Source organism: Ctenopharyngodon idella, chromosome 14 (assembly GCF_019924925.1).
Source record: "Ctenopharyngodon idella isolate HZGC_01 chromosome 14, HZGC01, whole genome shotgun sequence".
Taxonomy (NCBI): Eukaryota; Metazoa; Chordata; class Actinopteri; order Cypriniformes; family Xenocyprididae; genus Ctenopharyngodon; species Ctenopharyngodon idella.
In genome coordinates, this window is record NC_067233.1 from 605019 (window position 1) to 631170 (window position 26152).

A 26152-nucleotide genomic window follows, 5' to 3' on the forward strand; every position below is an offset into this window, starting at 1 on the left:
CCTGTTGGAGTTTGGGTTCCTTGCCGCTGTCGCCTTTGGCTTGCTTAGTTGGGGACACTTGACATTTGATATTCAACAGTGCTTTGCATCTGCCTACATTGACAGCATTTTCTTTAAGAGCTGCTGTGCAGCCAAAATTATATACCATTTATCACTGTAAAGCTGCTTTGACACAATCTGCATTGTAAAAAGCGCTATATTAATAAAAAAGGTGACTAATCCACAGCTAGCTGTGCATTAAATGATTTTAATTCACGACATAGAGGCAAAGAACCACCCAACGTGAAGCGGAGTGTATTCAAATCATTTAATGCACAGCTAGCCATAGATTATCCTGCGTATACCATGGTCATTTGCAAGCATTGGAAAGTTAAAGCTTTTATTGATGTTTGCAGTGCCATATTTTAATTTTGGTTACTTTCGTCAAAGTCTTCATACAACGCTGCAAAGTCGCGGGGCAGCATTGACAACAAGTTTGTGTGGGGACAGCTGGAATTGCATCACGGGGCAAGATGATTAAAAAAGTTATCAAGCAGGTGATCGAGGTAAGGGATCGTTTGATTATTAGACGGGATCCAGCAGCTCACTTTGGAGTGTGTTGAATATTTTAGGCCTGCTTTTGCAGCCGAAAGTTAAGCGCACTGTGAAATAGAATTTGTTGAGCCATTGTATTAAATCTGGGTGTATGGGCATCACTTTAAACGTGATGCCGATTTTGGCAAGCCACGTGTCATGGCCAACGCTTTTGATCATTGTTATAGCTTGGTTGACATTATAGGAATGGAGAGAATATTCTTTGAGTGGAATGAGGCTGTTATTGCCCAGGAACTGGGATTCATGTGGGGCTGAGAGATCAATCATGCGTTTTTTCCCCCAATAATTTTTGCCACTCCAATAGGCCTGATCTGAAACGTTTTGAAAAGCAGAGAAGCAAATGGGCCAATCATAAAGCCTGATTCTTGAGTGGGCGTCAGTACCACCACAGTAATTATAGACACTGAGAAAGCAACAGCGCTGGCTAGTAAACTTCACCCTGTTGAAATTGTTGCAAACCTATTTGCCTGATGAAAATGAACCACTCTATCCCTGGCATCATAATTAGTTGTGGGATTAGAATGAAGGCATGGCACAGAATGTAGCTCATGGGTTTTGTCTGGCTGGAATCTGAACGTGCTGGGATTCCTGGATTGATCTGTGAAGGGGAATCTCTGTTGTGCAGATCAGTGTTCAAAGTGCTCAAGGAAGGGCACTGATTCCACTGGGCTTTGCGGACAGTGCATTTGGCAGAGAACAGTTTGTGGTATGTATAGAAGCGTCTGACACCATAAGACAGTGCAATTAATGACATAATCATTTAGCTCCAGCCACCTATGGGGAAATGCTAAACGTAACATTTCAGTGTAGCGTCCGAAAGCGATGCAGAATTCTGCTAGGGATAGCACACATGAGAAGCTTGATGTTGGGCTTTTTAGGGTGTCTGAAATATCTCTGCAGTCTATCTGGGGGTTAGACTCGCTGGTCGGAAATAAGGATGGTAGTGAGGAGAGATCTGTGTCCGCACCTGAAAGAATCTGTGCGCTGATGTTGTTGTAGACTGGTGGTGGTTCCATGGCAGTGGCGCTTGGTGGAATGGACAGGGGCGCTGCTGTAAATAGAGAGAAGGGAGAGCGAGTCTGTAACAGAGTGTTTGGAGGAAAAGGGGCCAGAGCCGTAGCCATTTGCTCCCTCAGGCTTGGGTTGGCCCCTGGGACAGGGAGGGTTGCAGCGTAGAAATTAGATGTGAAAGTAGAATGGGGAAAAATCAACATGGGAGCATTTACCGCTCACACTAAGTTTGAGGGTCCCATAGAGGAGGATTAGGGATAGTTGTTTGAAAAAGCGAAGATTGCACGGTGAGTGGGGGGTAGTAAGGGCGGAGAGCTGTTGAGTGGGGCTGAGCCAGGGGAGGGAGTGGGGAATGGGAACTGGTCGGGAAAGACTTGGAGCTGTGAGCCTGCAGTGGTCTGACAGTAGAGGAAGGCAGAAGAGGCTGGTGTGCACCTGGATACAGGTTTGGTTGTGCACCTGATTGGATGGTCTGGGGATTCGAGTGGCTTGGGTTGATGGTTTGACTGGCTGGAGAGAGACGTACAGGTCGTATAACAGTCTACGGGAGTGCTGGATGTCTGAGTTGACGAGATCTTGGTGTAGTCCTTTGACTGTCCATTTCGCAATTGTTGGAGCAGCTGTATGGGTCAGAGGTGGTCTCATTGGCGAAGGTGAGGAGAGGCATCAGCATCTTGGACTGTGGGAGCCTGCTCGGGTAGGCCGATGACCCTGAAACTTGTTGAGACTTGTTGAACTTGAATGGTCAAATAGACAGATTTATGTCAAAATAACCGTATCTGTATTGTATAAAGCGCTATAGAAATTAGGTAACTTGACATGACTTGACTCATGGAGAGTTTGGTCATTCAGAAGAAAACATTATAAAAGTGGAATTAAAGTGCCTAACACTGAAGTATTACTGGACAGCATTGATTAGAACATCTTTACTATGGACTCATTGTGTTCAACTTGGCATTCATTCCCAGTACACGCATGCAGCGTATTATGTATCAGAACAAACACATATTTAATAGTGGAAATAAAGTGTTTAACAGGTGTTAAATAGGGCTATAATTGAAATTGGAAGTGTTGTCTTCACATCAGTCGCGATGCATGCAGCTCATATCCACTTGTTAAGTCTGAAGTCACACGTCACTATTTCTGGGTCCAAGTGCTCTATCAGATCTAAAAAGCAAACAACAACCAGTGCTAATATACATTTGGATTGTTTCTTAGCTATGCTCATTGATATGATAAACTACACCAAATGGCTATCCTGCTCTGGAGCAGATTTTATTCTTAGTAAGACATACCGAATCCAAAACTGGACCAATCAACTGCGAGTAAAGTGACATATCTGATGCAACAAAGCCCCCCCCCCCCCCCCCCCCCCCCCCCCCTTAAGATAAAATTTCCATACCTGCGCGCACCTGCTGTAGACAGAGAGTCACCGAACGCTGTGCAGAACCACAGCGCCAGCAGTTTCAGACCAGAAGTGAGGGGCAGAGCTTATACAGTCCTGATAGAGTTGCTCTGCCTGTACACGTTATTTTCTTTTATTAAATATGAGCTATTTTCACTTGGATTTTGATAGGATCGATATCTATAATATTTTACAACTATGGTTTTAAATAAAGTCACTTTTCTGTTCATACATTCTTAAGATATAACGATGTACAATGACCAATATTTAAAAAAAAAAAAAAAAATCATATTAATAGATAATACAAACAATATTTTGTTGTTAAAGTAATTAAATTAATGAGAACATATAATTTTAACTTTGATTTGGAAACTATAAGAATTATGTGTAACCATATTGTAAAATGTATCCCATTCGCCTGTATTATGTATTAGGCTAATATTTTTTCCTCCTTGTTCATATTGTTGCAAATAGTACATAAAGACAGGTATGAGCATTAAATGCCAAATATACTGTATTTAATCATATGAAATTCAAAATAAACATTTAATGCAAAGCTCTGAACAAGTGAAACCTGCAACTCTCAATATGAAAACCAATAAGATATGACAACAGAACAAGCATGACGGAGAACACGGTGAGATGTCTGTAATATTTCTGTCATGATGTGGTAAACTTTTATATAAGTGTTTATTGAATCTGTGCTCGTCTATCTCTTATTATTATTAAAGCGTGAATTTGTTGTTGTATAGAATAATTTGCATGTGGTCAGTTCAATTACTTTTCAGATTGGGTGTTGTAAATGGACTTTGCAATTAAAAAAAGTTACTGTGTGCTTTGTATTTATTATTAATGAATATAAATTATGAGCGTTCACACTTTTTTGCATTTGCCAAAGTAGAGATATCATAAATATTAATCACATTTATTTCGTTTTCAGAGATATCAGGTCTTTCTTCAGAAATGTCAACAGTTTTTTTTTTTTTTTAAAGTTGATTATTTGTTGTATAAAGTTTCCATTTTTAAAAAATGATGAGCTGTTTACACGTATTTTTAAAATTATTATAGTTTAAAAAAAAAAGATATCTTATTGGTTTTCATATAGAGAAATACACGTTTAACTTGTTCAAAGCTTTGTATTAAATGTTTATTATTGTAATGACATGAACATGAAGGAAATAATATCACACTTTACAACACAGTTACACTTTTATTAATATTAAAAAAAAAAAAAAAAAAAAAGTTAAAGGCTAGTTATATATTGTTGAACTAACAATAAACTATTGTGTTTATCCATTAACTTTAAGCATGATTAACTGGCTAGGTTTTAAAATACTGCTCATTGTACAAAGTGACTTATTACCTAATTAAACGTATTGCTGTTAATATTGTAGATATCCGTAATATCTCGTATCTAATAAAGGAGAATGACAGTCTGAAACAGCTGGCACTGCGGTTCTGCAGCTCGATTAGCTCAGTATTGGTGGTTTCTGAATGCACTAAAAGAATCAGTCGATATGAAACAGAAATAAACTGAAAGTTGTGGGTTTGTTTGGCTTCCGTGTGTGCTGTCCTGTGTAAAATGTTCAGTTAAACAGTACCCGGAAATTAATGAGCCTCGAGGCATTTAGTGTCTCTGAAGGGAGGCGCTGCTCCGCGATCATTGTCAAACTGCGTTTCTCCGGCGCTCCAACTCCAAGTTAGTGTTTATGAGATATTTCATTTTACTGTGACGGGACTGCGCGACAGAGGACAGACACATAACGGTTAGACATTGACACTTTTCTTCTTCTTCTTCTTCTTTTCTTGCATGCATTATGACTTACATTTATTATTTGATATGGACGCGTGAATGTAAAGTTTGTGTGAAGGCTGGTTTTAGAATAATCACAGAGCCTAATGTACTTTTAAAGACGAACTAATGGCGTCTGAATTAAATTAGGTGACATCAGGTGTAAGAAAGGCATATATGTTGATATTTATGAAAACATACTGTTAAATGAAGCGCTATTGATTTCCTTGGCTGAGTATTGATGACTACCTCAAGTAAGTTATTTTGAATTGTAGCAAAGCTTTACATCACTGTCACGTATTAGATTTAAATCCTTACTGCTCAGATCAGATTCTGAAACAATTGTTTAAATGTTAAAAAATTGCAAATGTAATGAAATGACAGTTGACATGCATCAAGGAGAAGCATAAGACATAAGACATCATCAATATTCAGTGTTCATTTGTAACCCTACCCTTTATTTGTGTAACTTATTCTCCACTCATGAAAAGTCTGTTGTCAGTTATTTTGTTTCAAAACTGTTTGGCTTTCTTCTGTGAAGCAAACACACACACACACACACACACACACACACACACACACACACACACACACACACACACACACATTGTTGATGTAAAAACTGATCAACATGAGGAGAACACACTCTGCTGAAACACATTCTGTAATGGAAAGAAAGCACTTCCCAGCTGGCCAACCATTAATCTAATGACTGTGCCTTTGTAACTTTATGTTTTTAGTTCCTGATTGTCCGTTGTGGATCAATGATTGTATGTTGGTAATTTTATTTATTTATTTATTTATGGTTATTCTATGGCTGGACATTTAGTAGTTTAACATCATTTATGTCCACATTTGCCCACATTAATTACAGGAAGCATCTTAATCAACATCTGCACTCAAAACTCAAAACTCAAAACTCAAAAAAAAAAAAAAAAAAAACAGATTTATGCTTATTCTAAGGAATCTGAAAAAATGCATTTTGAAAACATCATTATTTAAATAAAATCATTATTTAAAATTAAACAAATAGCAAGGGATGCAAATACTTAATAATAAATTATGGCTATATTATACTTTATTTTTTTGAGTGTGTGAATGATGAATGATTATTTCTATAAATATAGCAATGCCATTCACAATGAAATAGAACAATATATAATGAAATATTTTCACAGTCACAGTCAAACTGTCTCGGACTGAAACATTGTTTAATGTGCAAATTAAGCAATAATAAAACAAAATAATTTTTCTCTGTTGAATAGTTTTGCACTGTTCCCTGTTCAGTTTCCTGTGTTAATTCATCTGTTGCCATGGTTTTGTTTTCATCAAAGAACTGCTTGCGAATAGATCCAGCCTTTCATTTTCATCTTTAATTCAACCCCTCGCTGACAGTAACAGATTTTCATGTCACTCAAATGTGGAAGCTTGTTTCTACCACTGAATAAAAACTTAAAAAAAGGTAATTGTGACTTTTTATCTCACAATTTATAACTCTCTGAAAATAATTCCCATTAAAACATATAACAGGTCATTGTGGTTTCTCTAGAAACTGTAGTTACTGTCGAATCAAAATTGTGAGCATTTGAAGAGTTCCTGCTATGGTAGTTTATGTATTTGTGTGTTAAATTTTTGTTACGATACAAAAATGTTAGGATATGTATCGTAGAGTTATGGCGTTTTTTTTTTGTTTTTTTTTTACACAATATGACGTCTGTTTTATCCTATTGGTTGAGCTACCACATCTGCGTCACATGTGCATTGAGTGCATTCACACTCACAGAAATCACTTGAACTGAGCAGTAGCAGGGCAAAATGAGTTCGACTGAAATTGAAATAGAGGATGCCCCGTTCACTTATAAGTCTGGCGTCTGGCAGCATTTTGGTTTTCCAGTCACTTTACAGGAGGACGGTAAAAAACAGACAAAACACGAACTGTGTGTAAATACTGTAAACAAACACTGTTATACACAATGTTGAACACTACAAATATGATGTGTCATTTAAAACGGCACCGGGTGCGAAAAAGATACTGAAAGGAAGCCAAACATCTATAGAGCTCCGGCAGTCACGTGACCCATTCTGTTTACACCACCATGCTGGCAGGCAGGGACAGCCGGGAGCGAATATGAAATGAATGGCACCAGCATCAGTTTCAAGGCAACAGAGTTCACTGTGCACTTTAATTAAAATAACACAGACATGTACATAGCAAAACAAACATAACAGATCCCTATAATGCCCCCGGGGTGCTTTTAACGTGTATCGATAAAGGAACAGATAGCTTTTCTGACCTTCAGTATCCTGATATGTACAACTACCTCATCAACTTTCCCTCGTTCTACTCCGGAGACTCTTTAAAAACCTACAAAAACCTGGAGGGGTACGAATGGACAATCTAATTTTGTGATGAATATTCAACTTTGGAGTCTGCCGGCTAAAACCTGCTTCGTCGTCATTGGAAGGGTAAGTCTGTGTTGTTAGGTAATGTAATCGGCCCTAGCTGTCCTTGTTTGTAGGTAGCCAGCATAGCTATATCACCGTGAGTACAGTAGACATCATAAATGTCATAATATCTTAACCCATTTAATCCCAAATTTTTCCCAGACAGGAAAATATCCAAATGAGGTGTTATTAGTTGCCCCTTAAAATAATCAATTATTTTTTTAAATTTTTATGGAAATGAGTGAAAAATTGTGTTTTATGTTCGGCCACAATTGTGACCGGTGGAATAATGTGTAACGTTACGTTATACTGAAAATATAGCCTATCAGCCTGGTTATTTAACACATTTTATTTAACACTTTCATATCATTTTAGGGTTACTGTTAAACATAAAAACCCTTATACAACTCTTATAGGAATACTGAGATAAAAGACAAAAAAAAATAAAAAATACAAATACAACCATCTGTTGTTTTTTTTGCGTTGGTTAGCACATTTTATTGCAGTGAACCATTTCAGTCATCTATCGGGATCCTTAGGAATATGATAAAATGATTTTCCCTTTGCTTTCCCCCGCCTGTTCTGGCATCCTCGGGCACAGCAGCTGTCCAGCATGTTGAAATATTAAGGTTTGTAAGGTCTGAACATGTCTGGTTATAAATTATTGTTCAACCACTATCCATACCAATGCTATAGCCGCTCTAGCGCTCTCCTGATGGCCTGCCAAAAGTTTAGATTGCGTGACGTCAACCTCCGGAGCTCTATAGAACGTAGTTTTGCTTCAGTGTGGTCTCAGTCAAGTATAAAAGCTCAAGAAATAACCATGTGCATCAGAGTTTTTATCGCAAAAGACATGAGACCATTCTGTTGACAATGTTGGATTTCGCGAATTGATTAAGGTACTGGAGCCCAGGTACCATATTCCGTCACGCCCGCAGTAATTCCAGCCACGTACAACGAAGCTAAAGCAAATATGACAGCTGGATGAAAAAGGCTGAGAGTGTGGCGATCAGTAGCGGCTCCTGGCCGTAAATTGAGGTAGGGCAGATTCTGGGTCTCAGTGCTAGTTTATGATAAACATTTTCTAAGCTTTATATCCTAATCGCTGAACACATCCAATATTATCTGTCTGCAATACCGGAGGCTGTACTTTTAGGACCGCAGCGGTTTCAGGACTGCATTTCTAGGACCCTAGTTTTTGTGACAGCACCATCTAGTAATAATTAAACAGGGTTACCAATGGGTAGGGTTAGGACAATATATAAATTAAACTTAATTAATTAAACAACTAAATCATTGCTAGGGTCCTAGAAATGCGGTCCTGAAAATGCAGCCTCCGGACACACTTTTGGCAGAATTCTAATGTCCTTGCATTATTCAGCCTGAGGGTGGCGCTCGAATGATGACTGACAGACTTTAGTACACATGACAAACGCATAGATTGCCATCTTAGAATTGCCTTAATGTAGGATTTATTGCATCTTAATGTTGTTTTAGAATGTTACAAGTTATGTAGGAATTCCAGCGAAGAAAACAGTCATGTCTACTCTCAGAAAAACGTAAAACACAACAGAACTACTGTACATAAAATCAACACATAAGCACGTTTAAACTAAAGGGTGTATACTCTCATTAATTTAATACACTACTCCACATAGGAAGAACAGACATGCCAACTACTTACTGACCTGATGCAGACACATATCTGTAGCGGACTGATATCGTCTTGGTCTGGAATGAGGTTTACATGAGGTAACGTCACGTGGAAATAGGCGGAGCAGCCAGAAATCTGCCCCAATAGAGTACCTGAGGGATGACGTGTTTTTGTAGGCCAACCCGGAAGTTAGCGGTGCACGGCTTCCCTCGATCGAAAGCCTATGCATTTTTCCCATAAACTTTTGGAAAATCGCAAAAAATAAGTTCTGTTTTTAACAAAGAGTTATGACACTTACACGTTTTGTCTATCAAGATAATCTTTACAAGTTAACACAACATTTATACATTTTGAAGACTATAAAAGTCTTTAAAGTCGTCAGATATAAAAAGCTAACAGTAGGCTATAAACGGACTACAGCACGGATCAACATCACCACCACCAAGCTTCCTCAAACTTTATAGAGTACATCAGGGATGACGTATTTTTGTATACAAAACCCGGAAGCGAGTTAGCATTTTAGGACTTCCGGTTCCATTGCCCTAAAGTCTATGGGTTTTATGAATGGGTTTTTGCTAAATCGCCTGAAATAAGGTCTGTGGTTAACAAAGCCTCTAAATATTTTCACGTTTTGATCTATGACATAAAACACACCAGTTATAACCCGCTTGTGATTTTTTTTAAACCTTTATTGTGTCTTAAAAACGGCGGTTGCTAACAAATTGCTAAAAGGGACTACTTCCTTTGGCGGGGACTTTAGACGTCATCATGACAAACAGGACATTTGGACAGCATTTCTCATGGAAAAGTGGATAAGTATTCATACACAGCGCAGATCATAATCAGCGAGCATGTTTTTAAATAAAGCTGTTTTTTAAATAAAGTTTGAGTAAGCTTGGTGGTGTTGATCCGTTGGTGTGCTGTAGTCTGTTTATAGCCTACTGTTAGCTTTTTATATCTGACTTCTGACTTTTATATAGGCTTCAAAATGTATAAATGTTGTGTTAACTTGTAAAGATTATCTTGATAGACAAAACGTGTAAGTGTCATAACCCTTTGTTAAACACAGAGCTTATTTTTTGCGATTTTCCAATAGTCTATGGGAAAAACGCAAAGGCTTTCGATTGAGGAAACCCGTTTTTAAATAAACAGCTTTATTTAAAAACATGCTCGCTGATTATGATCTACGCTGTGTATGAATACTTATCCACTTTTTCATGAGAAATGCTGTCCAAATGTCCTGTTTGTCATGATGACGTCTAAAGTCCCCGCCAAAGGAAGTAGTCCATTTTAGCAACTTGTTAGCAACCGCCATTTTTAAGACACAATTAAGGTTTTAAAAAAATCACAAGCGGGTTATAACTGGTGTGTTTTATGTCATAGATCAAAACGTGAAAATATTTAGAGGCTGTGTTAACCACAGACCTTATTTCAGGCGATTTAGCAAAAAACCATTCATAAAACCCATAGACTTTAGGGCGATGGAACCGGAGCTAACTCGCTTCCAAGTTTTGCATACAAAAACACGTCACCCCTGAGGTACTCTATGGCTCTCTATGACAGGGCGCTGCAGTTCCATTTTTCACCACAGATTTACATCGGAAATGTGTGGGGCGCTGTAGAGCTGGGGAGGGCTCTGAGACCGGAAATGAAATGAAAATTACCCCAAGCTTTACTCACCCTCAAACCATTCTAGGTGTATATGACTTTCTTCTTTCTGATGAACACAATCAGAGATATATTAATAAATATCCTGATGCATACAGGCTTTATAATAAGTGAGTGTATCGTTACACCCCTAATTAATGTGTATTGTCCCTGATTAAATAAACAACATTGAATAATAAATAAATAAAACAAACACAATTCTGAATTTTTTTCTCATAATTATCAGGTATAAACACACAATTGTAAGTTATAAAGTCAGAATTATAAAGTCAGCTTTGCTATATTCTGTGGCGGAAACAAGCTTCCATACTGGCATATACGTGACAGCAGGAAAGAAAAGATGAGCGCAACATTAATGCCGACTTTACTTTTGTCCTCTAGTTTGCTTTACATATTCTTTCTTATTGGAGACTGTCCAATAGTCCATTGTGCAAATGAGACAAATGCAATCTTTACGACTCTCAGTGGAAAAATAATCAGATTTCCAGCGCTCATAAATTATGTTTCATTTCTTTGATGTGGTCATGGTGGTATCCCAAATTCTCAATAATAAGCTGTCTCCTATCATTAATGGCCACTCACTCACAGTTTACTGCTAAACCTGGAGTAAAATTTAGTGATGCCACCTTGTGGTAATATTATGAAACTGCATTATTTGAAAATGTATTTTCCACAAGCTTTTTTTAAGCTAAATTTGTTTGTCCTTCCAAAAAGTTCATCAAATACTATGCACAGGCGTGTACTGAGGCTCAAATTTAGCCCATCCGGCACACAAGTTCCCTGTGAATGTTTTGGTCAGGGCCTTAAATTGGAGTAAATAAATTATTAAATAAAACTAGACAGTAACAAATAATAATATCTATCCATTATATGCATCCACATCACCATATTTTGCTTGAAATCTCCAACAATGCCTTCATTATTTTTCCAAGGGCAATGTTTTCATTTTTCTATGCTGAGTGTGTGCGGGCTGATTCAGTGCCAGAGTCATGTATGGTTCCAAATGGCTTTCACACATTAACCTTATTTTTCTTTAATAAACTTCATCACCACCTTTCTCACTTGAGCTTCTCTGATTACAGAAGAAACCATCAGGATCCAGAACATCTGGACGCATACTCAACAACAAAAATCAATGTAAGTATAAGATAAGGGTTAAGTGTTGAAGGGAATAACATTATATATTCCTTTGAGGTGAAGAAAATTGCTTATACTCACACAGAAGTATAGAATAACTGCAAAGCAAAATAAAATGGACCAGAATAGTGTTTTCATGATAGTGGAATTTCTCATTTTGATACGATACCTTGAAAAATATCAGTATTCGATACCACACAGGAAACACTGCCATTTAGATATTTTTAATATCATCTCATATTTTTTGTCCATCCATTGATTATCTAGGTAATCAATATTTTCAGTAGCAGTAATCCAGATTTATTTAAGCGGTTTAATACAAGACTTCTGAGGAGACATGATCGCTTTATAAGATACAGAACAGATTTTAATTTATAATTTTATTCACATAAAACATTGATCAATTATGATTACAATTATCTCACCTAAATGTTTGCTCACTCAGGTAGTTTTGTTTTTACAATGGGGTAATTTTGTTGGAAGCTTGATTTCAAACTTTGATTTGAATTTACAAAAAAAAAAGTAAACAGTAATAAAATAAGAACAAATAAACAAATGTATAGAAATTATGTTATTCAGGTAGTTCTAACAGTAGGGGTTATGTAAGAAATAATACAGACATTGTAATCAAATGTAAAAATACTGATTAATCCTTACAATTAAAGTTAAAAAAAGTTATTCAGTCAAGACCAGTGAGTGATTTTCTCTTTGTCTTTTGTTGATTGGTCAACATTAATGACACAGACAGCAGCAGGTTTATTAGGCTGCTGTCACTTTAAGAGTTAATGCACAGATCCAACATACTGTTACACACACATTTTCATTCTCAACTGTTTACATTCACTTAAGACATAACTGACTTGTTTATGTGAATACTTGCCAAGACTGGAATTTCATGGCCGCGGGAACTATTTCAAAAGCCGATCTCGCATTGGAGTGAGTGACGGACTAGCATGTCTCAGAACTCATTTGACACTTATGCATGTTCACTACTAAATATAGAGGTCTTGAATTAAAGCATTCTTCGGCATTAGAACCCGTTCACACAGAACACATTTTTCCATTCCACTGTGCTACATTTCCATAGTTTTTTATGTGAACGCACTAGACGTGCTGTGCTCATGTCTCTTGCAACGCTTCACACAGCGTTCTAAAAACCCTGAATCTCGTGTTTTTGCTTTGATGGTTTTTGCTTTCTCTGTGAACCGGTCCTAACTTCTGAGTGCTGAACTACATTTAAGTAACATAAGGTAAGATGCAGATTTTTGTGCTGCTGCTGTGTAGTGAAATGTATTTAATCATGAGTTCTGAGTGTTCTCACATAACTCTGTCCTCATTCATTTGTATCTCAATGTTGTTTGAGCTGTTTAATATTAGGATTTTGTTTAAAATTGGTCCCACTGGCTCCACCTCCATTCCTCCAATCTGCCAGTTCCACCTTTTGTTCTCAAAGCCTTCCAATTCCCCAGCTCTGCCATGGTCAGTCGTTCCTTTAAATCAAATCAAATCAAAAAATTGTATAAAGCACCTTAAAAACCACAGAGTGTACCAAAGTGCTGTACAATTTCAAAAGGATAAAATAAAATACAAAAGAGAAAGTGATCAAAAAAAAAGAGAGAGAAGAAAAAAAAAGAAAGAGATAAAAAATGTAAATGCATTTAATCCAAACCTAATGGTCCCTACAAAGTAGCATAGGCCTCCTCGAACAAATACAGAGGATCATTTACCAAGACATTGGTAAATCATTCCACAACTTTGGAGCAGCAACTGAGAAAGCGTGATCTCCTTTGCAATCTCCTCAAACTCCACCATGGATCTCCATCCCTCCATCTATGGCCTTCTACTCCGCCAGGTCCACTGAAGGCTTTCTCTTCTGCTGGCTCCTCCACGGGGAGCTCCAACTATGCTGTGGTTATCCACCGTGGTTATCTCCTCATCAGACTCCACTCCTCTGCCAGCTGATCCTCAGTGCTCTCTTTCTCCACCAATTCCAAAGGGGTCTCCAGCTCTACCATGGTCATTTCCTTGGCTGGCTTAGCCTCTCTATTCCAACAGCTGCTCCACTGGGATCATTTCCTCCATTTTTGTCATCTCCTTCGTCCGCTCTGCTGTGGTCGTCTGCTTCGCTGTTGTGTTCCCTACTAGATTTTCCATGGTTTCTTCCTCTACCTGCAGTGGCATGGTGGTCCTCTGATCTGCATATCCCTCCCTTTTGGTAGTAATGGAAAGTGGACTCGATGTGGCGCAGAGAGGCTCTATGATTTGGCATTCAGTCCTCACCTCAGTTTTGATTGGCTAACAATATAACAATCCAAGTCTCCGAAAACATCGTCCTCAGTGCTAGTAGTGTCAACTCTGCTCACCGGTTGCATTTCAGAGGTAGATTTTTGGCAAAATATTGTATGGGCCTTTTACGACATATGTCCAGTAGGGCTGGGATAATTTTCCGAATGCATCCTGATTCTCTCTCGAATTGAGTCTGAGCTTACTTTTTAACAGGAGATGGCGCTCTAGGCTAGTTTTTAACTGCATGCTCAAATGCTCACGAAGAAGAGATTAATGACAGATTAATGTAAACAGCACACTGCAAACATCCTTGTATTAATGCTTCAACCTTTTCAAACTTCATTAATGATTATTTTATTGAAGTTTTAAGTGGTGTGTGTAAGGAACTGGATGGAAGCAGAGTACGGCTGTTTCTAAAGCACGCAGCGCCATCTGCTGTTAAAAACTAAGCTCAGAATCGTTTTGAGAGAGAATCGCGATGCATTCGGAAAATCTCAGAATCGTTCCAGAATCATTTCTCGATTCATGATGCATTGATTTATTGTCCCAGCCCTAATGTCCAGAAATTGGCAATTTGTACTGTACTTTCCATACGGGCTAAGAATTTGCCAATTCAGTCTGCTGTAGTTTGCCACCCGGGTCACTACAGTTCACCATACTCTCTTGAGTGGGTATTTATTTTGAATAAGCAATTACTTTGCAAATGCTAAAATGTAATCTGAACATACTACATTTGTCATGTTGTCATTACCATGTGACCTACCAGAGTCGGTTGCGTCACTTCACTGCCATTCACAAATCCTCTCCCGTGGCCTCATGGGATAGTAAAGTAACACTGCTGATTTTTCAGACCTGGTCCGGATAGATTCTGTCTCGTTCCGGTGTATATACGTTTTTTTTTTTTTCGTTTTTTTTTTCAATTTCCACACACACTCAATGCTGCAGAATGCCAGTTACAGACTTCTGTGTGCTGTTATTATTAGATAATTATATTTTGCAGGAGCCTACGAGTCATTTCTCCTGCTTCCCACACACATATTAGTATCATCCCTCCTGCATCCGCACTCAGCAATTCAAAACTTGTTTCACATGGCACTCTGTTGCATCCCGTGGATTGCAGATAAATACCTTAATGCATGTAGTTTTAAACTTTGCTGTTTTGATCATGTTTTAAATTAGCAATCTATTTTAATGACAAAAGTTTAAATAAGTGAGCAAGTGACAATTATTGGTATTGGAATCGGCCAGAAGTTTGTTAGGCAGTTTGTTAGATTTTGTGGAGGAAAGGGAAAATAGTCATTCGTCCTCATATCTTGAGCCCATAACGGTATTCTCCCACATTCATCTGTACTCCAGATCAACCAAGGAAATCAAGGCCTAGAATGATTGGAAAAGCAAGCTGATCATTAGATATAGCATGAGTGTCCCCTGTCCACACAGGCCCATAGGTACTCTACATTTTGAAATATGTGATTTCCCATCTGCTAAGACAAGGACCCTGCTGAACTTTTCCTGAACTTCTTCACTTAGTTCCAGTATTAATAATGGCCTCAACTGGTAATCGACAACTATAAGTAGTGGTGGGGAGTCAGAATGAACTAAAGAGACATGGTGAGTTTAGTGCGTTTGGCCACTAGGAGACTTTGAGAGGCTGGAATGTGATTGTCTTCCACCTTCCCTGTGGTTTGAGTTGGTTTACAATAACCCAGTAATCTCTTTTTGTGTTAAAGGTATACACTGCACCTTGAAGAGTACCTGCCAGAGAGGGATTACATTTATTTAAAATTCTCCCTGTTACGACTTATATGCGTCAGCCATAACAGAAAAATGATCCTGAGTCTCAACACCTGAGAGATCATGTTAATAGGAGTTTTATTTTCAAAATAAGGGTTTTAGCTTTGGGAACGGACAAGGTCAAATCAATAAAAAAAACAAAAAAAATGTCAAGGGCGCATCCAAGTAATGTGCAAGATCTCTCAGCTCACAGGCGCATTTTCTTTCACTCTTGCACAATAATACATTATACATTTAAAGAAATGTACAGATTCGCCTTTGTTTCATGAGATAGCATTTTCAAGCTGATTTTAGTCAGCTAGTTCTAAAGTTATTTTATTATTTAATAGTTATTTTTGAGTGAAGTGCTTATTGTATATAGGTATTTATTGAATTATTTTATGTAAAGAACCTCAGGGGTGCTGCAGTTGCCTGTTTTCACAGGATTGTAAATGCAACACATTTTTTTGTTCATTTACATTTATTCATTTTCAGCATAAAGTAATTTATTTGTATTAAACACTTTAAGTGGGCTATTAAACATTTCATTTAATAAATTATGTTTTTTTATGTTACGCGCAGAATGTGATATCATATTGTGACCGTTGCAGTGTGTAGAAAGAATTTGCCTTTTTTTTTGTTTTATTTGTTTATTTCCTGTCTCTGTGAATGATCTTTTATTATATATGACAAAGTGAACAGCTCAATAACCCTTTTATTTTAAGGCTTAATCTATGTCCTATAGACCGGTCCTTTGCATTATGATTGCAAGCAGTATCAATAATGTCAAAAATGTGATGTGCTGTCAAATGTCCCGGTGTGGATGCTGTTCAAACAAGTGTTCTCATCCAATATGCTTACTGTACTTCATTGAGTTTTGACGTGTTTTGTAGACTCGATATTGTTTCTTATTCAAATGTGGTGGGAAAAAAAAAAAAAAAAAAAAAAAAAACACTGCATCCCCAACCTAAAACATCTTCCCGCACCCTGAAGCACTACTGATCATCAGATATCAGTGAGAGCGCGACTCGTGACAACACTCATGGAAAGAATGTGCTTTTGGGTCGATATTGTCCTCAGACTCCCCACCACTTCTCGCTGCTCGGATATAATGCAAACGAAATCCAGTTGATGTTAATTTGAGTTAAATATGAAGCGATCTGGCGCTGGAATGTGTTGTTTTTGAAATCATGCTGAGCGTTGCAGATGTTATCAGTGCAGGAACATTCTCTCTTCAGACAAGCGCATCAATCTATTGCTAAATGCCTTTGCAGAAACTCTCTATTCTTTCCAGCGAAATCACTGAAGCAAACAAGTGTGTTCCTGCTCTTAATATATAATCATTAATGAACATCTTTGATTATCGGCACCAACTAAAATAAATAGCATGCCCTCTACTTCCCTTAATTAACAAAGCTGTATACAAAGAATATTTACAAAAAATATATACACATTAATGGCAAACAGAATCCAAATCTCTATCCAAATTTTAGTCAACAGGCATTAGTCAAATATACACAAATGATCACAAATTACAAATCACAGTGCTCAGTAATCATAAGCGAAGTCTCTGATACATTGATCATAGTTCTGCACCATGGCTTTCAGTTGGTCTTTAACCTCTGTAAGGTAATCAGTAGGAAGGAAAGCTGTCAAAAATTGTTTTACATTAAACTCTGTTATGGATCTTGCTCTTAACCACCAACTCCTGACAGGTCCTGTTAGTACAGCATTAAGAGCAGCCATGGCTTCAGTGTCTGAGCATTAGGAAATTCTCACAAAATTCCAAATTAATTGGTTTGGAGTACTCTGCAAACACAGGTGATCTGGCCTTCTTCTTATTATTATTTGTAATGGTGGTTGGCATCCAGTTTATTGGTGCATTACTGCAACCTTCTGCTCCAGAGTGTGGATCAAACAGGTTTACAAACTAAATCTATGAGAGGAGAGGGAAAAAAGGAAATGCTAATATCTACTTTTAACAATTTTCCCCATACTATAAAAATTCGGTAACACTTTAGAATAGGGAACATATATTCACTATTAACTACGACTTTTCCCTCAATAAACTCCTAATTTACTGCGTATTAATAGTTAGTAAGGTAGTTGTTAAGTTTAGGTATTGGGTAGGATTAAGAATGTAGAATAAGGTCATGCAGAATAAGGCATTAATATGTTCTTATTAATTACTAATAAGCAGCTAATATTCTAGTAATATGCATGCTAATAAGCAACTAGTTAAAAGACCCTAAAATAAAGTGTTACCAAAAATTCTTATTCTTACCAGCCATCCTATCACCATGTTACATTTTAACCGTCATACCTATAAAAAAAAGCCCAGTTTAACTTAGAAAGACTAACAGTTCCCTGACCTGTGCTCTCTCAACCATACTCAATGCTGCTTTTAAAGTGAGTTCCTTCAGCCCTAACTCATTCAGATTATGTTTGTTTTTCATCTCCCTCTGTGCCTCTCCACTGGCACCCTCACACAAACCTGTCTGATGTTTCTTTTTAATGTTTAATTCAGTGCATGAATGAATGAATGAATCTGCTCTAGCTGTTTCGATTGTCAGGGTTCTGAGTGAGAGAGAGGACTCAAACGCAGGATGAGCCATTTATTAACAGGACAATATTTATTTATATTTAATTTGTGCTATTATATTTATTTGTGTTATTGCTCGTAATTTGATTGTTTTTATTTTATTACGGACTAAAAAATAAAGTTAACTTGACTGTGTACGAGTTAGGGTAGTAGTTTTTGGTGTCATGACCTTATTATTTAAGGTTACATGGATCAAAAACAATGTATACAATAACTAGGCTTATTTTATTTATTACTTTTTTTGTGGTGGGGCCAGTGAAAATTTTGGCAGGACAAGTAAAATTGAAAACCACTGGCCCAATTGGGCCAGTAGAAAAAACTTTAGCGTTGAGCCCTGAATTCAGTGCTATATGAACTGAATATTTATATTTAAAAAAAAAAGAAAAAAAAAAAGAAAAATTCTTTCTTTCTTTCTTTCTTTCTTTCTTTATTTCAGACACCAGTGCAAGAATGGCTCTAAACAACATAACAACGTTTAATAAAACGGAGTGTCCATCAATTGATGACTTCCGTAACCAAATCTATTCTACAGTATACTCCATCATCACCGTGTTCGGCCTGATGGGAAACGGCTTTGCACTTTACGTGCTCCTTCGTACCTATCGTCAGACCTCAGCCTTCCACATCTACATGCTCAACCTGGCCGTATCAGACCTGCTGTGTGTCAGCACTCTGCCCCTACGGGTGCTCTACTACATCAACAAAGGCCAGTGGAACCTGGGCGACTTTCTCTGCCGGCTGAGTTCCTACGCGCTGTACGTGAACCTCTACTGCAGTGTCTTCTTCATGATGGCTATGAGTTTTACCCGCTTCCTAGCAATCGTGTTTCCCGTGCAGAACCTGAGGCTAGCCACTGAGAAGAAGGCGTGGATCGTATGCGTGGGCATTTGGGTCTTCATTTGCACCACCAGCTCACCCTTCCTCCTCTCTGGTCAGCATACTGATCCAAAGACAAACAAAACCAAGTGTTTTGAACCACCAGAAAGGTCAGGCAGCCTAGAAAAGCTAGTCATGCTGAATTACTTTTCCCTGGTGGTGGGTTTTATTATTCCCTTCCTGGTCATCTTGCTGTGTTATGCAGGCATCTTGCGCACTCTACTCAGAAACAGTAACGGTGTGAACAAGCAGCGTTACACGCGTAACAAGGCCATTCGGATGATCATTGTGGTGATGCTGGCTTTCTTGGTCAGTTTTATGCCCTATCATATTCAACGCACGCTGCATCTCCACTTTAAAACCCGCAAAGATACTACCTGCGAGGAGGTCATCTATATGCAGAAGTCTGTGGTCATCACCCTCTGCCTGGCTGCTGCCAACTCATGCTTTGACCCAATGCTCTACTTTTTCTCTGGAGAGAACTTTCGACACCGCCTATCCACCTTCCGCAGGGCTTCTGGAAACATGTCTTTAACTCATAAAGGACGCCATGCTCTCCGAAGCTCCCCGCCTGTGGAGGAGAGTGAACTGCAGTGCTGTAATGGTTCAGACAAACTTGGGTAGAGGGAATGAAAATGAAGGAGCAGAAGCAGATTTCAAAGAAAAAGAAAGCTTATTCTTCTAAATAGTATTATGATAATAATAGTAATTAGAGATTCCTATGTACTACATTCCAGTATTAAAAATCTGAAAATCTGCTCTAGATCTTGTGCATGACTTAGATTAATATACATTTCAAGAAATATGGGAAAATATTTGCTGTTAAAGACATATACTTGGGATATAACGTTTTTCAAAACGCACTTCATAATGCTGATAACTGAACCCCCAGTGGTTATTGGATGTGTTTTGGTATTCATTATTTAACAATATAAAAGAACACTTGATATATAAACAGAGTTCTTAATATATAAATATATAAAGGTTCTGCATACAATGTGTATTCATTGTGAAATATGTTCTTATGATAGCGTTTTGGTATGTATCAATGTAAATGCATATTTTATTGTAAATAATGTATTTTGAAAACAAATGTAGGACCTTAGAGCAAATCAGGTAGAGATGACATTAAAACTGTACAGAAAAAGAGCAAGAAGAAAAATTGATCAATTTGATCCATTGAATCAATCCAGAGACCCGGCCAACGTGGCACCAGTGAGTCTGAGCTAACTAGTCCTCGTCCATGGATGATCATATCAGTTAGGAAAACCCCCTCTAACGTTGTTAACTTTAGGCAGTTAACCCAAGACAAATGGGTCCGAAGATGGTACATTTAAAGGCTTTATCAGAATGTATTTGATTTGTTCATGATAGTTGCTTGTAGTCTGTAATGATGAGATTTTTTTGTGAGTTTGCTGTCATAGGTTTGTATTTTTTTAAAAAACTGTGTTGTTTATTTTTTCTCAGTGCATATTTTAATATTCATTTGTCTTTATAATGAGTGTGTTGAAGGTCTGTGCATTATTTGTTGTTTTCTTCCCTCCCAACCTCCTCACTTTTTTTTTTTCAAATCTGAGGTGTGGACGACCAGTGATAAAACAATCATGACACTTTAGGACAGAGGGGTGTTATTCCCCCCCCAAAATCATATGACTGAGAACATGTTGATTAATGTGAGGGGCGGAGAACAGTTAACTACTAAAAGCTAAATACAATGTCTAATTGGTCAAAAAACCCTTTGGGGTTGGTCAACCAAATTCATGACGTGAACTAGTCAGAGAAATCAAGCCTAATCCGAATCTAATCCAGGGGCCGCACATCCTAAATTGTGATTGTATTGTAACGGTCTAAACGTTACCAGGTTTTTTATTGTATTTTTTTTCCTGTTTATTGAATTAAGAGGTATCTGGGTCAAGGGTAAGTCCACTAGGAGCCGCTTGAGGGCGCTAGTGCACAATCGCTACCAGATATAAGCCCTAGTCACGTACGAGCAAGTTAGGTCGTTTGGTAGAGGGAAACTGCATGAATGGTTGAACTGACGCTACCTTTATCTACTCATGTTAATGTCCTGTTTTGAGAACTCTTTGAGAGTTTACAAGAGTTTGTTTGGTGAAGAGGTTTTAATTTTCAGTACCGATTGACATTCTGTAATACCTCCCCTTTTAAAAGATATTACTCTGAGGGGGTTCAACAGAAAGTCAATCGGTACTGAAAATTAAAACCTCTTCATGCAGTTTCCCTCTACCTAATGACCTAACTTGCTCGTACGTGACTAGGGCTTATATCTGGTAGCTATTTGCACTAGCGCCCTCAAGCGGCTCCTAGTGGACTTACCCTTGACCCAGATACCTCTTAATTCAATAAACAGGAAAAAAAAAATACAATAAAAAACCTGGTAACGTTTAGACCGTTACAGTATGTACATGTATCTCCACCCCGTCTCCTCCCCAAAATAAGCTTACAACGCCTAGTTTTACTATGCATAACCTCATCTGCATATCATTCCCATATGCATATTCCCATCCACGTGATACCATGTTAACAGTACATGGCATTTGCACAATATATGACATCTTTTCTTTTGTGCATTGAGAGTTGAAACTTGCCCGGACAAACATGGCGGCGCGTTTCACTTGCGTTCCTATACGTAGGTGTAGCATAAGTTCCAGTGAGAACATGCTAGTCTTGCGAGAACCAAGATTTGTTTACAGTAAAAGAAAGCCACGTGAAGAAGTGAATTGTTTGAGCTGTACTCTACATTTTATTAGTCTTAAAATGGTGCGTTCGTGTCTCTATCCGGAATGCCTCAACATCGCTAAAGCATTAAGATTACGTGCGCTGACATCAAAGGGAGATGCTCCATTAACATTCCGCAGATTCCCTGTAAATGATCCTGAGCGAATGAAGCTATGGCTGCTCGCTATTCGCCGGGATGTAAATACACCCGTGGATAAAGTCTATAAACGCGTGCTGTGCAGTGAACACTTCTGCTCCGAGGATTACGAGCCGAAGAAGACGGGAAAGCCAAGACAACTTCTGAAATCAGCTGTGCCTGTTTCTGAGGTATATATTCAACTATACTCAACTATATGATTGTTATATGAAGTTCTTTTAAGGAATTACTCATGTAAATGTTGTAAAAGTTTTTTTTAATTATTTTTTTTATCATCATGATTATTAATCCCCACATGAAAAAATACTATAGTGTATTGAACCAAAGTATTTACAACACTTTGTTCATGAATGCTACAGCATACTGTAGTATTAACTATAGTGAACTGATAAACCGTAATAAATACTGTAGTATACTTCAGTTTTTACTACAGTGAACTGTAGTATATTGTCATATAATATACCCTATAGTTGTAGAAAACAGTACTGGGTAAAGTAATAGAATTACTATAGAATTACCACAACAAATTAAATCAAGTACTTTAGTATGGTTCAAAAACACTATAGTATTTACTATAAATTACTATAGTATTTTTTCATGTGGGTCTCTACATGCAATTTAACTTTTAACTTTGTTGTAGAACACAACAAGGTATCCTGTTCCAGCTCAGCCAGGTCTGTATTGCCCAGCCGCAGGCGAAGATGAGGACACAAAATCAACTCCAGAGACAGGACTGCTGCTGACGGTCACGAGTCCAGAAGCAGGGGCCAGGAAGACCCGTCCATCTACATCTGGGACATACATTGCCTTCCCCCCCATACGTTCATACCAATCAGTTAGTACTCATAAATGTGTAATGTCATGCAATATTTTGGCCAGTTTTTGTGTTGTTTGTAGCGTTTCATTAAAAAATATTTGATACATTTTTACAATATAATACAGCATTATTTTACACGCCATTTATTTGATTTAAACGCATCATTGCTATCTCCTGTCTGTGTCATGTAGGATGAGCCAGCCCAGACTCAACCAAAGTCTGAAGAAAATGGTCTGGACATCAGCATGCTTCCGTTAGATTGTCCTTCAGCAAGGACACAAGGTTTGTTCCTACAAGATCGACATCGACCTCAACTACAACTACAAAGGAAGACAGAGAAGATGAGATGTGGAAAGAAAGAAAATGGGTTGTGAATGAGTCCAATCTGATGGAGTTGTTTAAGAGATGTCAGGAATGTGGAGCAGTAATCACCAAAACCAAAAAAATATCCTCAGGCAGCCTCATCCAAGTACAGTGGGAATGTGAAAAAGGACATCAGGGGCAGTGGAAGTCTTGTGCAGATGTTCGGGGAATGCCAATCTTCTTGTATCAGCAAATGTTCTTTTCACTGGAGCCACGTACACCGACGTTACTGAATGGGCTTCATTAATGAACTTACAGGTGCCAAAGAAAACAACGTTCTGTGCAGTGCATCATCTGCTGCTGAAGCTGCATACAGAGAAAAGCAGACCACCATTTTAGATCAGTTACACATTCAAAATGTACTCCAGAATGGAGATGGGAGTTCAAACGGGTAAGTTAATTCACTTTATTAAAAAACAGGTACAAAGGTTATTGTTCTGATGTGCTATCCTCTACAGCCCTGGATTTTCTGCCAAGCACAACAATTTCATATTAATCTCTTGGCAGTATTTAGATTTGAAATATATATTCAATATACAGCTCATTCAACTTATTTTAACCTTTCAGAAACTACTATGAAGAAAGCGGAATATGTTTTTATGTGTCTTGTATATCTTTAGGTGACATCTAGCTCAGTGTGGAGCCCAATGGTCTTAAAAGGGCTTAAAGAAAATTCTGGAGAAAGAAATCAAAGTAGATGTGCTGACCACAGATAGATCACCGTCTGCAGGTGGATTATCTGTTCATTCAACATGAGTTTGACATTTGACATGTGATAAATGTCTCATGACCAAATACTTTTTACAAATTAAAGAACTTTTTTTTTTAAATTATGTGTCTTGTCTGTGCTCACTTATTCTCTAAATAACATAGATACAGTATAATTATTATTTATATTGTAGTTGCTAATTGCTGTTTTGATTGTCACAATATAGTTCCATAAAGAATGAATTTTACAAAAATAATTTTTCAAAAATAAACATTCAATTAGTGTTGTCAAAAATATTGATACTTCGATACGTATCGATACTAAAATATCTGAAACGATTCCAGTACTCCTCTCTGCTGTAGCGATACGCCGATACCAGCTGCTGGGTCACCCCGTGTCAGCTCAACCAGAGGTGCCCGGCTCAAACTTTTGATTTTGTTCATATTTCTTTCTGTAGAAAGACAAACATAAATAGTGATGAAAGCCAAAATATTAATTGCCACAGATGTATATTTACTGAGTAATCTTCAATTTTCACCTGAGATTCAGAGCCAAATTACCAGGGTGTAAAAATGACTTTATAAAGATGGCAGCATCATTATTTTGTTTTTACACAGAGATTGGTAGATCTATTAGTGAAATCTGTTGACTTCAGCAATCTTTGTTTCATTATATGCCAGTTTGCATGCCTGTAACTCAAGAAGTATTAAAGATATCTTAATATCCTCTTAGATTCTGGTTCTTAACAAACTTTCCTTTTGGTATCTTCATTTTAAAGGCCCTCGATGGTTCAGTTCCAGAGATATGGAGATCTTAATGAATTGGTAAATTGTACACATTTTCAGTGGTCAAAAAACAAATGTGAGTCACTTTGCATATAGATGATACTTTTTTTCTTTTTCTTTTAAAGAGTAATATCTGAAGAACAAATAATATTGAAACTAGAAATGTCTCGTGTTTTTCTATCAGCTCAACTGCATTGAACTTTCCTGTCTGAGTGCCATAAATATTCCTTTTCTAAAGTTGTCATGCCTGTAACTCTAAAATTATTCAAGATATCTTAATATCCTTCTAGATTCTCATTCTTAATAAACTTTCCTTTTGAAATCTTCATTTTCAAGGCCCTATATAGTTCAGTCCCATAGATATGGGGACTCCATGTCCAAATTGTTAAATTTTACCCATTTTCAATGGTCAAGAACCAAATGTAGGTAACTTTTTAAACATCTGATAGTTTTTGTGTTTAAAGAAGAACGTCTGAAGAACGAATAACACTGAAATTGTATCTTATTTCCCTCTATCAAAACAATTGAACACAACACACCTCTCTGAGTGCCAAAAACAAACATTTATCTGAAGTTTACTTTAATTCAAAAGTGGTAAAGATATCTTAATGTCATTTTAGATTCTTGTTCTTCTGAAACTTTTCTTTTGTAATCTTCATTAAAGCCCTATATGGTTCAGTGTCAGATATAGGGATGTCAGTGTGGTAATGTGTAGTTACAATATGGCGTATTTGAACTCTTGGTAGCTTCAGAAGTTGTTCACATGAACAAAATCCCATCTTCTAAATATCCATAAAACTGATTCAAATACAGATTCTTATAAATACACTTTTGAGAGTAAGTTAATGCTCTTCAACTTGACCATTTCAACTTAAAACATAACTGAGAGTTACTCAGTAAATATACATCTGTGACATTTAATATTTTGGCTTTCATTACTGTTTATGTTTGTCTTTTTACAGAAAAAAAATATTAACAAAATCAAAAATTTGAGCCAGGGAAGTTTCCCAAATTTGGTTGATTTTGACATGGAATGACCCTGATCTCCTCTCATTCACTCCGGTTCAGTAGTGTTGGTGTGATTGCGCATAATTCTACTCATTCCCGCAGATTTCACGCTCACATCCGAAGCGCACACATAATAAAGCCGCCTCTGACATACAAGTGCAATATGAGCTTTTTCATGGCTTATTAGGATTCTTTTTTCATAGTTTAGTATTTGCTCGATAAATTTATCTTGTAGAATAGCGACCCCTGCTGAGTGATTGCTGCCAAATGACAACCAAATCTTTTTTCCCCACTGATTTTTCCAAAATACAGCCCTGAAGAGCAGACAACAGGT

General features: G+C 37.5%; 1 protein-coding gene across 1 annotated transcript; it reads left to right on the top strand.

Annotated features, from left to right (window-relative positions):
• Nucleotides 1–4375: 4375 nt before the first annotated feature.
• On the top strand, nt 4376–24155 carry cysltr1 (cysteinyl leukotriene receptor 1). Its single transcript, XM_051860282.1, has 6 exons — nt 4376–4776; nt 11652–11706; nt 18804–22306; nt 22777–22971; nt 23145–23707; nt 23937–24155. Exon 3 carries the CDS (start codon nt 18818–18820, stop codon nt 19865–19867), a length of 1050 nt encoding a protein of 349 aa, XP_051716242.1. The 5' UTR covers nt 4376–4776; nt 11652–11706; nt 18804–18817; the 3' UTR covers nt 19868–22306; nt 22777–22971; nt 23145–23707; nt 23937–24155.
• The last annotated feature ends 1997 nt before the right edge of the window (nt 24156–26152 follow it).

Excerpts from the sequence above, each read along its gene's own strand:
- cysltr1 (XM_051860282.1), top strand. The coding sequence starts at position 18,818 with ATGGCTCTAAACAACATAACAACGTTTAATAAAACGGAGTGTCCATCA.